The sequence below is a fragment of the Hirundo rustica genome, chromosome 3 (genome assembly GCF_015227805.2).
Source record: "Hirundo rustica isolate bHirRus1 chromosome 3, bHirRus1.pri.v3, whole genome shotgun sequence".
Classification (NCBI taxonomy): domain Eukaryota; kingdom Metazoa; phylum Chordata; class Aves; order Passeriformes; family Hirundinidae; genus Hirundo; species Hirundo rustica.
Window position 1 is genome coordinate 12,933,947 of NC_053452.1, and position 14,986 is coordinate 12,948,932.

General features: G+C 45.9%; 1 protein-coding gene across 6 annotated transcripts in view; it reads left to right on the forward strand.

Moving 5' to 3' along the window:
• RIN2 (Ras and Rab interactor 2) overlaps nucleotides 1-14,986 on the forward strand; it is an 88,268-nt gene that overhangs the window by 9,630 nt on the left and 63,652 nt on the right. For 4 of the 6 annotated variants that reach the window (XM_058419920.1, XM_058419919.1, XM_040059917.2 and 1 more), the window contains exon 1: nucleotides 5,909-6,042. The exons of 1 other annotated variant lie outside the window; for it this stretch is intronic. In XM_058419920.1, coding sequence (XP_058275903.1) covers nucleotides 5,911-6,042 — 132 coding nt within the window. In that variant the 5' untranslated portion in view covers nucleotides 5,909-5,910. Of the gene's footprint in view, nucleotides 1-5,346; nucleotides 5,378-5,908; nucleotides 6,043-14,986 lie in introns of those variants that run through there. One more of the 6 variants, XM_040059918.2, reaches the window with a different exon arrangement.

The following is a 14,986-nucleotide window of genomic DNA, read 5'->3' on the forward strand; positions in this document are numbered from 1 at the left end:
CCCAGCTCCAGATGAGACTTCCCACCTGAGGCTTCTCCGCAGCTTTGCAAGGGCATGCCAGGGCATGCCAGGGCATGGACATCCTAGACATGCTAACGACACCCTGGAAAACAAAGGCTTAAGTGTTAGAGCTTTTAGTGCCAAAAGCAAATCGTTGTGCTGCCTAAGCCTGCAGCCTGCAGCCTGCAGATTGCTGCTGGGCTACACAACTGGAAGTGCAGCTCCCAATCCCTGGCACTGGGGGATGGATGCACACCGGTGCTCCCAGCACACCGGTGCTCCCAGCACACTGTGCTTGCTGGAAAGCTGAAGCAGAGGCAATGTGTGGCCGTGCCTTGGGAGAGCAGTGTGGAGACACAGGACTTGGGATGCTGCAGGTATGTTGGTTTTGCATGGTTTTCCTCCCCGCTGCAGTGGTGATCAGCCCTCCAGGCACAGCTGAGCATCTGCCCACTTCCCATCCAGCTGCCTTGAGCAGGCTGCAGCATTCAGAGAGGAGGAGGCTGATCTTCAGCCTCTGGCTGTGGGGAACAAACAGCACTCTCTTTACACGCTAAGCAAATTGCTAGAGAATAGTAGCACAGAACAAACCAAAACAATTGAATGCCACAGCCTGGAGCAGTGAAACCACTTCAAACTGTGCACACAAGAAGATTTTACAAGTGAGCCTTTAAAAAATAACTGGGGAAAAGAAAAAGTGGCATAATTAATGTATCAGCTGCAGTGCAAATGTCTCAAGCAAGTAAGATTTTAAAAAGAGAACTCTGCTTTGTGTGTAACGTAAATCAACCTTTGTCCTGCTTGAAATTCTTTAGTGCTGATTGCAGGGAGAGCTTGGATTTTAGAAGTGTATTTTCTAATGTTGCAGAGCAATGCCTTACATAGAGCATGGAGCCTTACAGTTACCAACAGGAATGCTATCCATCCTTAGTGACAGAGCTTCCTGGATTGAATATTTATAAATGGTTCATAACATCTGCATTAGGCCTGTTGAAATTTGCTCATTTTCAGTATCTGCTTCCAGTTTTCTGGACTATGCTCAGTGTCAAATATCAATGGATCGTTTTGTCTCAACTGGAACTTAATGAATTTCTGGATATACCTTATTTCCTCCTTAAATCCTCTTGGTAGCTTTCATCCATGCAGCTCAGCAGGGATTATTGATGGTCTGTCTAATCTTCAGCTACTTGAGGAATCCATCGTGGCTGTGATTAGAGCTGCAGTACACTTGGGCAGTAGATTAAAATATTAAACCTAACAGGCCAGATCTTGTCATCCTCACTCAAAGCTACTTACTGTGTTGCTGAAGCTCTCCTGTTCAAACCAAGCTGCCTTTAGAGTGCTGGTCTGCATTAGCTGAACACAGCCCAAGAACCTGGCCCGGTCACAGCCTGTCCTCACTCCTGGCTGATACAGCTCTCTCCAGGCTGAAGATGAAGTTCCAAATACAAGGTAACAATCTGCTGGGTTTGGTGGAGGCATGTGGCAGTAATGACTTACGAACCTGGACTCACGGGTAGTACATATTAGGTACCATCACTTCCTCTTGCTTTCTGCCGTTTGAATTCATAATGCTAGGCTTTTCTAGGGGATGGTAGCATTATTTAGTGGCACTTTAGACAAATTCTGTTTGTCTCTGCTATTGGTTTTGTTCTATGTACACAAATTTGCTCCCCATTAGAGAAGAGCAAGTCCTTTAGCTCTTAAACCAGTCTCGGGACATTCTTCAAACTCCCAAGGCTGCACACCAGGTTCTAGGCCAGCCAGCTTCTGCCTGCCTCTGAGAGTTACATTTGCAGCTGATCATCCTCAGCTTACTGGTCTTGTATGACTTTCTTGTTTTTACAAGCAGCTCCAAACCTAAGGCAAAATACTTGACTACAATTTGAAAGCATACTGGGAAATGATAGTATTTTCACTGATAAACACAAGAGCTTTTAATGTAGCTGCAGGAATTCTTTCCCCTCTCCTGGAATAACGCATTGTTATTGCTATCTGAACATAGAGGGGGCCTGATTCTCCTCCAAGTTCATAGTGGTCTGGTTTGGCTGACGAGAGGTAATAAAGCAAATGCCTGCTGCCACCTTAGAACAGCATTTTCTGTGGGCACTCCAAGTCTGGGGAAGGGATAGATGTTAACAGTATGAGTTAAGAAGCATAAAGTACATTAGTAATAAATTTTTTCTAGGGTCTGGTTAAACAGTGCATGGTCAAAACATGATGCTGAAGTGACAAATAATTGGTTCATCACAGTTCTCCCTAATGATCTGCTGTCGTATAAATTGGTATGGTGTATGTCACTCTTCACTGTAATTGGAGATCTGGAGTACAGATTACTTCATTTAGAAAACAATTTTAAAGCCAGGCTACAAACACTCTGTTTTTCCCTCTTCAGTGAAAAGACAAAAGGATGAACCACAATCATTACTTTCCTGCAAGTTAAGACAGCTGTGAGAGAAAGACTGGAAATATCAGCTTGGGTTTTTTGAAGGTGATGAGAGCATGCTGGTTTTTGTCAGGACTCCATCCACCATAGCGAAGGCAGAAGCTGCTTTACTTGGTAGCTGGTACTTCCAAGTCCAAACTTTGATCAACTCAAGTTGCTGTGTTCAGTGGTGGGTCAGAGACAGCATCAGGGATGCTGAACTCAGGTGCACTGAGGAAGTCCTTACCCAAACACAGGTCCTACCACTGCTTCTCTCCTACCCACACAGTGCCACAGATACACGTTCAGCAGTGGGATCAGAATATGGCTCTGATCATTCCCAAGTTCCTCCTCTGATCATTCACAGCTAGTGTCTGGCAGTCATCATCTCCCTCGATGGAGATCTCATCACTACTGCCATGTTACTTTGGCACAGACTGTAGAGAAAGGAACAGCTTTTGGCAGATCCACAGGTTGAATGAGCTTTCATTGGTGGCTGGAGGCTCATTATTGCCCTTCCCTTCTTGCTCCCTGAGCTAGTGAGGCTGCTGGTGAGGAGAGGGATCAGATGCCATGGCCCTCACATCTTCCTTACACAGTGCTCAGAGAGGGCAGGACGTTTGTGGTGTTTCTGTGTTCCTCTGACTGCAGGGGCTTTCTGAGAAACCTGGGCTTCTGCTGTACACCTTTGAGACCTGAGATGTCCAAGTGTTTGCACATCCTTGTATAAGTACACATTTTGTTTGAATACTGTTGTCAAAAAAAATCTTGAAATTAAAAGAAAGGGAAGGTAAAAAGTAAGTGCTGCTGAGGTGGAAATACAGTTATGCAGCTTTTCCACTTCTTCATTTCCTGGCTGGTCAGGAGTTTAGCTGTTGTCAGCTCTCTCATCAAACCGCACTATGGAGATCCGTATTGAGGTGAGGGAGTGTTGGACAGCTGTTGTCCAGATCTACCTTTATGGGACAAGGCTGAGAGAAAGGGAAGAGGTGGAACAAGGAGAGATTCTGCCTCACTGTACATTGCAGGGCAACAGAACAGAGCACAGAGCAACTCAGGATCCCAATACTAGCCTAGCTACAAAAAACTAGTCTTGCAGAAAAACTAGTTGGCTCAGTTCTGTGGGGGTTTGTTCACTTGTTGGTTAGTGGGGTTTTTGTCGTTTATTTTCTTTGTATGTGTGTATGTTCCCTCTGATATGTTCACACTGTATGAAAAAGTAATCAGGAAAAGTAAACAAAACACCTTGGTCTGTTTTGCTCTTAAGTAGTTTTTGCTGAGCCTCCTTCATGCAGTTTGATTCCCATCTCCCTCCTTCCTTGCTATAAGGAACAGCTGAGTGCAAATCAGAATAAGAAATCCAGCTTGAAGCCAAAAGTATAATACACATAATGCTGCCAGGGGTAAGATTTGGAATGCACTGAAATAATCACGATCACATGCTATAAAATGAAACACATGTTTTCAGGTGAGAAAAGATCACTCTGAAGTCACTGGTGGACATGACCTCATTGTGGAGGCTGGGGTGGATGCACCTCCATGGCTAGGAGATGGCACAGTTGTTCCTGTGGTGCAGCAGCAACATGTTCAGCTTCCAGGAGAGAGATGCAAGCAACTTCTCTGTCTTTTCCTGTGCTGCAGTTTCTCTTCTCACTCCTGCTGAGCTCATAGCAGTGTGACAGGCATCTAGGGCAGGAGCCAAAGCAAGAGGAAAGTGTCTTGATGCAGGAATCTTGGCTGCCATGAGAGAAGCTAGCCGAAGGAATTAAGAGTTTCTGCTCCTTGCTGCAGCTGCCACAGTTGACAGTAGATAAGCAAGTCTGTGTTCTATCCCTATGGTATCTACTCAGGACACTGGAGATCCATCCCGGTAACATGCTTTTCCTTTGTACTCAGGACATGATTTTTATAGCTAAAGTACATACTGCCCTGGCCCAGTCAACCCCAAATTCCATGGGAAAGCTTCCCTCACCGCTCCATGGTTTATAATGCAGCGGAGCAGTAGCCTGGGGAAGGCCGTATGCTGGTCTTGTCCAGACTAGTCAGGTGTTCAGGGGCATCCCACCTTAAATCCTTCTGCCTACACACAGGTCTCTGATCTGCACCTGTATGATGAGAAATACAGCCCAGCCAGTCAGGGCTTGGAAAGAGAGAAAAAAAAAACCCCGCTGTTCTGCAAGCTTATTGTATATATAGGAAACCATGCCAAACCCATCTCACAGCTGGATTGAGGGGAGTGGTCTCAGGGATAAATAAGAAACACAAGCCATGAAACTTGATGCCGTATCTTAGATTCTTCAAAGGTAAAGGCTTTTCCAGTGAATTTCTTCCAGTCCTTAGAGCTCAGTTCTGCTCCAGTTTGGCAGGACTGGCTGTGTCCTAACCTGCCTCTTGTTTACTGCCTTTTCTGCTCTTGTTTTTCTCTGTGGCTGGCAGTTCACCCTACTGCTCTCAAATGTTTGGCGGGGAGAGGGGAGTGTCAGTGTCTTCTCCTCTCTCTGTAAAAGGGTAGCCAAGGACTCTGATGGCTCTACTAAACCAGGTACTGCAAAGCCTGACTTCAGTTCCATTTTCTAGCCTCCTGAATAAACACCAGCAGCTGAAGTCAGTCACAATATAGCTCATTATAAATGCATTTTAATGTCCCAGTTCTGTGTGGTATTCATGCAGGTGAAGCCATTGCGAGAAGGCCTGGAGACACCTTGTAGAACTCACCACTGCTGCCACAACCGGCAAGCAGGACTGCTCCAGCTTATGCCAGGGTTCACACCTCTCTCAAAAGGCAGATATAGATTGCATGGAAGCTGCAGAAACAGGAACTGCTCAGTGGGGCCAACCAGGGCTCTTGGGCCTGAAGATAAATGGGAACTTTCATGGAAGCAGTGGATTAATATAAAAATCACCCTCTTGGACATGAGACAGCATTCCTTTGTCCTGCCTCCTCAAAGCTAGGTAAGCATCCACCTTTCATTTTAATGGTCTCGATTTTGGAATTGTTTATACCCCCTTTAAGCAGACTTTACCAGTGTGGTGTCTCTATGAACGTAACCAGGCTTGACACGGTAGCTGCTCCTCACTGTGGTCACTGGCATTCTTAATATGCACTGCTGGCAGCTGACAGAATGGAAGGGAAATGTTGCTCTCTTTATTTTGTTATTGAGATAACTTGCAGTGAAATACATTCTGGAATGAGCTGTGGAAAATACACAGTCTAACAGCATCGAGGCCGTGAATGATCTTAACCAGTTTCTTTGGTGCAAGTCGGAGAACTGCGCCCACCGCACGGGTCCTGGTGACTTGGAGACTTCTGTGAGGCTGCCTCGACCTACGGGCAGGTGCTGGTGCGCTGAGGTGCAGAGCCCACCCGGCTCCGTGCCCGACGGGTCCCGGTGCCCTGACAGGCTCTGCCCTGCCAGGAAAGTTCCCGGTGCCCTCACGGGCTCTGCCCCGCCCGGTGTGGGCGGAGCGCGGCGCGCGAGCGGCGCATGCGCAGGGACCGGGCCCGGGGGCAGCGAGCAGCGGGGCATAGCCGGCCTTTCCCCGCACCTCCGCCCGGCCCGGCCGGCCGGGGCGGCTCCGACTGCGCTGCCTGGTGCTGCCGACGCGCTGGAGGCCAGGTGAGGCGAGCGAGGCGAGGCGAGGCGAGGCGAGGTGAGGGAGGGGCGGCGGGCCATGCGGGAGTCGCGGCCGTCCGTGCGGCTCGCGGGGCCCGATCGAAACCGCCCCTGCGAAAGCGCAGCAGGAGGGCCGGACTCAGCCGAGCCCCGGCAGCTGCCCGTGACGCGGGGCAGCGTTGTCCTCGCCTTGCTCTCACCAGACTGCATCTTTCCCAGCGAAGGGCGGCCGGGTTTGGCCGGTCCCCGTGGGCCCCGGCTGGGGACTGTGCTTGTGTCCGTCTCGCCACCTCCCTGTCCCCTCGGGTGATCCGAACTCGTGTGAGGGGAACGCGGTGCGGGCCCGTAGCGCGGCCCCGGCCCTGGCAATGCCGCGGCAGCGCCTGCCGTGGGCAGCCCGTGCTCCATGAGGAGTCAGTCCGGGCATCCGCTCCCTTTGCTGGCTGAAACGGGGGCTCCTGGGGCCTAAAACTCGGGGATGCGGTGTGTGTCTGGCTGCGTCCTCTTCTGACATGTTTCCTTGTAAATATTATGTCAAAATTTTCTTTTAGATCACGCAGGTGTGATTTGGTAGATGTTGAAAAGCAAACGGTGTCTTTTTCTCTGTGAGCTCGTCTTCTCGTCTTACCCACCTTTCATTTGTTTTATTAGCTGGTTTCCCAAAGTGTAACTCTTAAGGCCTATTAAATAAGGAACGTCTTTATGTGCCTTTGCTAGCCCAGCTGAGTTGATGAGGAGTGAGCAGAACAGAATTTCTACCAGGTATTTGCGTGACAGCAGAAGCCCCAGGGGTGAACAGTGCTGGCTGGAGTCCTTTCTCCCTCAGAGGATAGCTTGGGGTAACAGGTGATGAATTGGTCGGGTGAGTGGAGTTGATGGTACCTGCACAGGTGTGTATTTGCTAGGTGGGCACTGGAAGGCTGATGGGGCATTGTTTGGAAAGGCAAGGGCTCAGCAGCCGTGACTCTGCTGCTCCACAGCAGCTCTGTGTTCAATTCAGGTGTGTCTGCACTTGTTCCATGAGTTATTCTGTTTTGTTGTGGTAAAAGTAAGTCAGTATAGCCATGCAACCAAGCCCTTGACTTTCCTCAGGCCAGATCTATATTAAGGTTCATTAGTTTCAGCTCTGTTTAGCTCCCAAAATACCAACTGATTCCTTAGGACTTGACTATTTAATTAGATCAGCAGGAAGAAGTGGGATGAGACTGGGCTGGCCAGGGGTCTCTTGGCAGCCTGTGCTGCTGGCACAGCTGGATACTGTGTCTTGGAGGTCTCTTGTGAGTGAGCATGGTAGATCACTCTGTCAATCTGTTGCACTCCCAGCCAGCTCAGTGTCTCTCACGCCACCTATAGGAAGGTGGTTGTGGTGTCTATGTGAAGCTCTGCTCCAGTGTCCCCTTCTCTCACTCTTGCTGAGGTATTTGGTGAGTGGGCAGCTGGACAGGTATTTTGGTGTGTAGCTGACAGGATCAAGAGGGGTGGCTCCTGTTGCTCTTGATGTAGAAGACTAGCCCTTCTCCTTAACTATCAGGGCATTTTTGAGTTGTTTATAAAGGTAGTTCAAGCAGTGGTTACTGAGAGACTGAATGAAGAGTAGGGTGGCTGAATTTTTTTCAGAAGAGGCCTATTGCACTGACAAAGAAAGATCAGCACCGTTACTATAGCAGTTAAAGAGCTGCTGTTATGTAGGAGAATAATGTGGCTGTCGCATTGTAGTGATAAGTGAGGTAATTCATCTTCCATCAGCAGCAAGGATTGATGGACTACTGTAACAAGTAGATATGGACTCAGGTCTTTTCTTAACATCTCACTAAACCACAGCCACAGTTTATCATTACTGTAAGATCACTAAGAGACTCTATCAGGAGGAGAAAGGGGATTGACAGCAAAATCGTGCTCTTACTTTGCAGACATAGTGACTTCAAACATGGGTGGAGCAACACACAGAAAAGCGGTTCTGTGGTCAAATGTGTTGCAGGCTCTGTGGTTGTGTAGCTCTTGCCTGTGGCTGTAATAAATACTTGGCATACCATACAGATCTCGAGGGCAAGCCGTTTAAGAGTAAGAAGGTAGGAGGCTTTATGCACCTCTAATACACAATTGGAGATTTCTCAAGATGTGTCTCAAAAAACAACCCTCTAAATTCTTCAGTGGAGAATTGCTGTGGAGACAATGCTAGGCAGAGTCAAGTGTGCCAGTTACCTTTTTTTTTCGTTTGGGTCACTTATCATTCAATTAGTAATGCCTGTCAAGAGAGGGGTTGGAAGTTTAACTGAATTATTTGCTACCCTCTGTTACATTGAATCACTGTGTAGCAAAGCATATATATGTTTTAGTATGAATTGGATGGTTATGAGGCTCTGGTTTTCCAATGTATGTCTTACTTCAGAACACTGAAAATAAATTTCTCCTGACATATTAAATGCTACATTCTCTGCCTCCTTGTTCTATAAGGCTGCTGCAGCAATTAAAGATGGTGAAGGGCCTACCAGGCGCACCACAGCAGTTCGTGGCTGCCTCAATGCTGGACATTCTGCCCCTGTCACAGCTGATGATGCATCTGGCAAGACAGAGGCAGAGGTTTGTGCAGTGTGAAGCACAGGTCCTTTTCTCATTCGGGTGTTGTGCTGCTGGGAGAAGTGTAGGTAAAGTGCATGCTGCTGCTCTGTGCCTGAGCAGGCAGGGCAAGAGTCTCTGCATGGAAATGTTCATAGCTGCCTGTTTCAGCTGAGGGTTGCTGCCTAATTTTTTCAGACAAAACAAAAAACATAATAATGTAGCGTAGCATTCCCAGGTTCTCTCATGCTTGTGAAGTCCATTCTTTATGAGAATCATTCTTTAGTCAAAGGAGGGTGGGCTTGGTTCTCCTCTGTTGGTAGTATGTTTTATGCTTTGTTGACTTCAGGGGCTTCTGAATTTATGCTGTTGTGAATGCTGAATCAGGCACAAGAGCTTGGCTTTATCCATGTAACTTTTGGTTGCCTTATGTAGATTTTATGAGCCTGCATACATAAAACCCATTGTTTACTTTCTTAAGTAAAATTGAGAATTTTATGGGATGGCTGAAGTCTACTGCCTTGAGATCAGGAGAGCGAAACTACACATAAAGGAAAAGAAATTGTGGAGCTGCAGTCATGTTCATTCTGTTTTTTTTTTAAATTTTGATCTAAACAATTAGCTTAGTTGAAAATTGTTGTGCATTAATGCTATACGGTTTCCTTTGGAGCTGGTAAGGATTCTGCCATCAGCATGAATATGGGAGAGGAGTATGAAGATCTCACAATAGTAGAGTGAAAGTAGCAAAGGGAAGTTCCTAGAGTCCTACCAGTCCTCTGGGAAGAATAACAGTATTTTGTGGTAGGTATGTAATCATTATATTCTATTTAGAATTAGTGCACCCATTTGTGTTGGGTATTGTGTGAGAAAACAGGTACTGATGCTGCGCCGGGGAGGATTCTGGTCTGTGAACACTGTATAATGAGAGGGTAGGATGAGAAAAGGGAAGTGCCTTTTTCCTCCTCATCTTGGGAACAGGGTTTTCAAGATAGCCTTGTTAATTAATGTTCTCAGAAAATGTCTTATCTATAACTTGTCTTTGAAGAGTAAAAGCCCTGCTTTGCACATAAGCAGGTGGTGTCTTTGTGGGTACTGAAAAGTCTGAAAGCACTGGATTGTTTTGTATGGTATTCAGAAATTAAAGGACAAATCTTTTTCCTGCAAATTGCTGTTGCTCCTTTACAACCAGCAGAGCACTGCAGATGGACTCTGGTGAGATATAATAAGTCACCTCCCCAACCTCATCTGTACATGCTTAGAGGCAGACACAACTCTTTTCTGAGGGACTTTTCTCAAAAAAACCCCAAAAACTATTCTTTTTCCTCACTTGCACCAGCTCCAGAATGTGAATGGCATCTAGCCAGATGCCCAGAACTAAATACAGTGCTCTAAACAAAGTCTCACAAGTGGCTTGTATGGGAAAAGGAAAAAAAAACCACAATAGCCAGATGCTTTTTTGACTTTTAAATGGTTCTTTTGCGCTTTTTTTTTTTGCATCAAAAATGATACTTTTGGCTTCTACTTTATATTTGCTAAATACAAACCTGCGTTTTCCAGGAATTAACTCTAGGGCTCCTCAGTGCTAACTGTGTTGAAACATATAGACTTGCAACATAGAAGTAACCCAAAACCTTACTGATTTTGCTTTCATGCATGATGTGTATTGCATATGCTGACATCCTCTTCTTAACTTGATGGTGGATCTGTAGCCTTGTCTTCCTTTAAACCCTTTGCTTAATATTTTCTCCTAATGGATGATGATTTTTGAGCACATGCCAAGAGTGTCTTTAAATGTACTTGAAAGCAAACATGTGGAGAGTGAGGTTCCCATGTTCAGGTGAGGACTTGGAGCCATGGAGCACATGGGGATGGCAGAAGTCAGGTCTGAGTGAGTGGTCAGAGCAGCACAGGGAGCCAGTGCCTGGAGAAATGCTGTTTACAAGTACCCACTTTTATCTTGCTGCCCTGCAGGTGCCCGGTCAGGTGCTCAGTGCAAAAGCCAGATGCTGTGGCACAGGGAGTTTCTCCTGTGTGGGGCAGTGGACAGAATTCACAGCTGTTGTGTTCCAGCCCAACCTGTGTGCCTGAGCCAGTGTGGCAAGGTGCTGCCATGTACGTGTCTTGGTTTTGAAAGACAGTTGAAATGAATGTGGCATATTGAGATGGTCCTAAAGTTGCCAGATTCCACATTTGCCCTCTGCATCTAACCTTGTCGGGGTCATTATCATGCTGTCTGTGATATATGTCCTAAAGTTAATTCGTGTTAAGCAGTATGATATGTAATTCATTCACTGCAGAATGTAATAATACACCATGTAAAATTGTTCTACTTTAAGTTTGGTTTAAGGGCAGTAAACCTACAGGTGTGTATAGGGTTAACTGAGACAAAAACTGCACGGAGGGACAGGAGGGATTCCTGCCGGGAATCGTTTTGGAAAGGCACAAAGGAATGGAAAAGGGAGATGGGTGCCCTGACTATCGAATGATTACATCAGATCGATATCTTATCTGTTCCGGCCCAGTGTTAACATTTCCAAGCCTTCTCCGGACACCGCAATCATGACATTGTTCTGCTCTGAGAATCCATTCAATGGATCCCGGACATGAACATGAATATCTAATGAAGCCCACACGAAGCAAGAGTCTTACGGACTGAGAGGTCTCAGTCCACTCTCAGCGGAGGACTGTATAAAAATCAGCAGCAGTGGACTCAATTTGTGAACAGAGTGGGTAACAGGCTGACAGAGTCGGTTACCGTGTTCACCCAGTGCCGAAATCCCAGGATTCAACGCTGTCCCTTTTAATTGTGGCTACCGGAGACTGTGTTTAAGTCTCAAAATAAAATTCTAAATTTTGATTTACTGAATTTGGCTTGGCGATTTATTACACTGTCCACCCGTCCCAAAAAGTACCTCCAATACTGTCACTTCCCTCAGCTGTTGGATCCCTTCCTCAAGGGTCTTCCAGGGCATTCTATGGTGGTGCTCCTGCATTCATTCTTTGTGGACAGACGTCTCCCTTACACTCATTTAAAAGCCGATCCCAAAAGGAAAGGTGCCCTGGCTCCCTTACGAATACCTGATTCAAACCTGAGTCCTGGGTCAAGGGTCCCAAATTCCTTCCCTCACCACTCTCTAGTTGCACACCCATACCCATAAGGTCCCAGACCCACAGTAACCAGGTTGTATAAGCCTCATGTCACCATTGTGCAAGATCTTCTTGCAGATTATGGAGACTTTCATACCACAGGGACTCAGTGATGATCTCAATGTGTGGCTCCCCTGCGGGTTGTGAGGGCCCTCCTTTCTTATCTTTATTACCTGGGTTTGCTAATTTCGCCTTAGACTTCTTTGTTTCCACAGAGGCAACTGCTGCTGGCTGTGACTGACCCTGTTGTTCAGCTGGAACCTGGACAGTTGTAATGTCTGTGGGTTCCACTGATGCATCATCAGACTCTCCTTTGTTGGGGCAGGGGGAGGGTTTCCCACCAGCTGGGGCTAATGAGGCTACTACAAGGAAAATGTACTCCCTCAGCATCTGGCCCATCTCAGAGATCTCCTTCACCCAGTCTGGGTGGTTTATTTCTGAGGTACGCTTTGGGGCAGTATCCTTATCCTCTGGGGTAGGTATCAGGGTGGTTATCCAGGTCAATCTCCCCTTATCTCAAGATGCTAAATAGAACAGGCATACCAGCAACACCAGCCGCTGTATGATATCATTAGCATTCAGAGATTTGAACCCTTCAAAAACTAGTGGGGTAGACCCAAAGAGCTGGGTGAAGGGTTGGGAAAAAATTTCCCCTGGTGTAATTTCCTCACAGTAGGTACCATTGTTAAAGTAACCCCAAAAACACGAAGTTAGTGTTTGATAGCACTGAATCCATGTGCCTGCCTTCCAGAGGAATTTAAAAACCCACATATTCCTCACCTTGTTAACCCATATAGCAAACTGGATGACAGCCACAGTAGCCTTAGTTACAGGGCCCATGTTTAGATAAGGGCCCGCAAATGGGAGAAATACTGCCACCACCCCATGCCACCCGAACCAGGGTGAGCCAGACCATGTAATATCCAGTACACAACAACGTGGGCACTTAAGAACTGTTATTCCTTTTTCTCTCAATGCCCTCATGCCTCACATTGGGTACCAAATTCTGTCTTGGTTTTGAAAGACAGTTGTCTGACAAGGAAAGCTAGAGCCTCCCTTGGAATGGAGAATGTAAACCCCCTTCCCTCCAAATTATTATAATTTTGCAATTAGGGGCTTTCAGGCAAAGATATGAGAATTAGGAGTAACAGTCCTTTACTAGGAATATTAAAAAATAATAAAGGAAAATACTAATGTAGTAGCAGAAAAAAACAAGCAAGGAAGCAAACAAAAATCCTGGAATAACCCTGACAGAGTCAAGGATACAACCTGACACCCTGTTGGTCAGGGTGTTGGAAGCAGTCCAGGTAAGTCCTCCTGGAGTAACAGATGTGGTTCTGTGGAGTAGAGATGGTCCTGTAGAAAGTCCAGTGGTGATGAGATGGGTCAGATCTTCCTCTGGGAATCCAGTGGAAAAACCATATCCCTAGTGGTCTTCAGTCCCAGTTTTTATCTAGGTAAGAACAGTTGGCTCCTCCCCCACTGTGTGGAGCATCTCACAATGGGATGATAGAATGTGTCATGTCATTGGTGGGCCCTAATGGCCCATTATCAGAAGATGTCCCCCTGGAGGATGGAGGGGTGGTGAAAGAGATAAGAAACACTGCCCCACCTGGTTTGAATGGCTGGGCCATTATCAAAGGCATCTGTCCCCCTCCCCTCTGGAGTTACAAGAGAAGGATAAAACATGTCCCCAAAAACCAGCTATCAATAGATGAAATAGGATACGCATTTTTAAGTTACATAATCCAAGACAGTGCTCCAGCTTTGTGCTGGTTCTGTAAGTGAGCCTTGTGATAATTTTAACTTGGGAATCGAAAAAGGCCAATACTGAGGGCTGGGGATGCCTGCTGTCGATTTTAGAACTACTTTTGTGGGAAACTGATCACTGTCTTTTGCAAAGAAGTTAAGTTTTTAAACTGATTTTTTTAAAATGCAGCCACAAACCAGAACCATAATCTTCACAAAAATAAATAGGCATCTTTGTGCCAGCTGGAGTCTTGGCTTGCTTTACGCTGCATAACTTGCTGAGACTGTAATTTGTTAGGAAAGCAGTTAGATATTGGCAACTATTAAATGTCAGCCCTCAGTAAACGTTGTACTAAGCTATTTTAGCTACAGCCGGGCATTTAAAAAAGAATAATTTACTCACAGAGTTCTTCGTGGTTAATGGAAGAATAAAAATCAGACTTTGGACACACTGAATCACTTGGGAGAAGGAAGCAGGGTTCTTGTGGTGTGTTTGCTAAGGGCCGCAATTGTCTGGATGCATGACTGGGACCCTTTAGGGTGCTCTAGGTTAATTAAGTTGTGTATGCACCTGTGCCACAGCATATCCCTAAATTTTTACTTTGGTTTTAGTAGATCTATCTAGATACAGCTGTTCAAATGATGATTGTTTTGGACGTTTCTGAGAATTCAGTTTTGGGAGGTGGAAGTAGAATATGTGCTGGTAACTTGAACTTGATTGATTTAAATAGTAGGCAAGGTGCAGTAAAACTCATCCTGAAGTGTTTCTGTGAATGTGTTAGAGCTGGGAATTGCTGCTGAAGTCTTTGTAAACTGCTTTTAAGTAACTGGAACTTTAGTAAATGGTCTTTGAGGAGTTAGGTAGAAAGGCTCAGTTCTAACTTGTGTTGATGTCCTTCATTTATCTAGTATATCGTCTCCAAACTGTAGTGCTTGGAATTTTTAGCAGAGGAAAAAGTGAGTTCACTATCAAGCGAGCAACCATCATTCCTTTGGATAGTTCAAAGTTTCTGTTTAATGGTTCCATAAAAATTCTTGGTTCATGTTTGTTACACTGATAGATGCACAGCTCCTCCATTTTGGCAGTCAGCCATACAAAGATATTTTCAGCATCTGTTTTGCAGTATGTCTCTTTAAATGTTTATCAATGTTGCAAATTTTTTGCTAGAAGATACGATCTGCCAAAGTAAATATTTGGTTTGTTATAGTGCAGGTTCATTTTCTGATGTTTATATGAAAAATATTTTTTCATCCCTTGGCATTTCATGAATGCCTGGGCATATGTTAGCTATCACTTATGGTGATACACTGTGATAGCTATGGTGTATTTCCATGTGGTTTACAGCAGGTCCGGAAGCCAGAGAAATTTTTTAGCTGGATCCTGTGTGATTTGATCCTTGCTGGAGTGGTATGCCCTCTTGTCAGACACATCGGGCGCCTTCCCGGGCTGCTGGTAGCCTTCTGTTTGCTGTGCTGCAGAGAACCATGGCTTTTA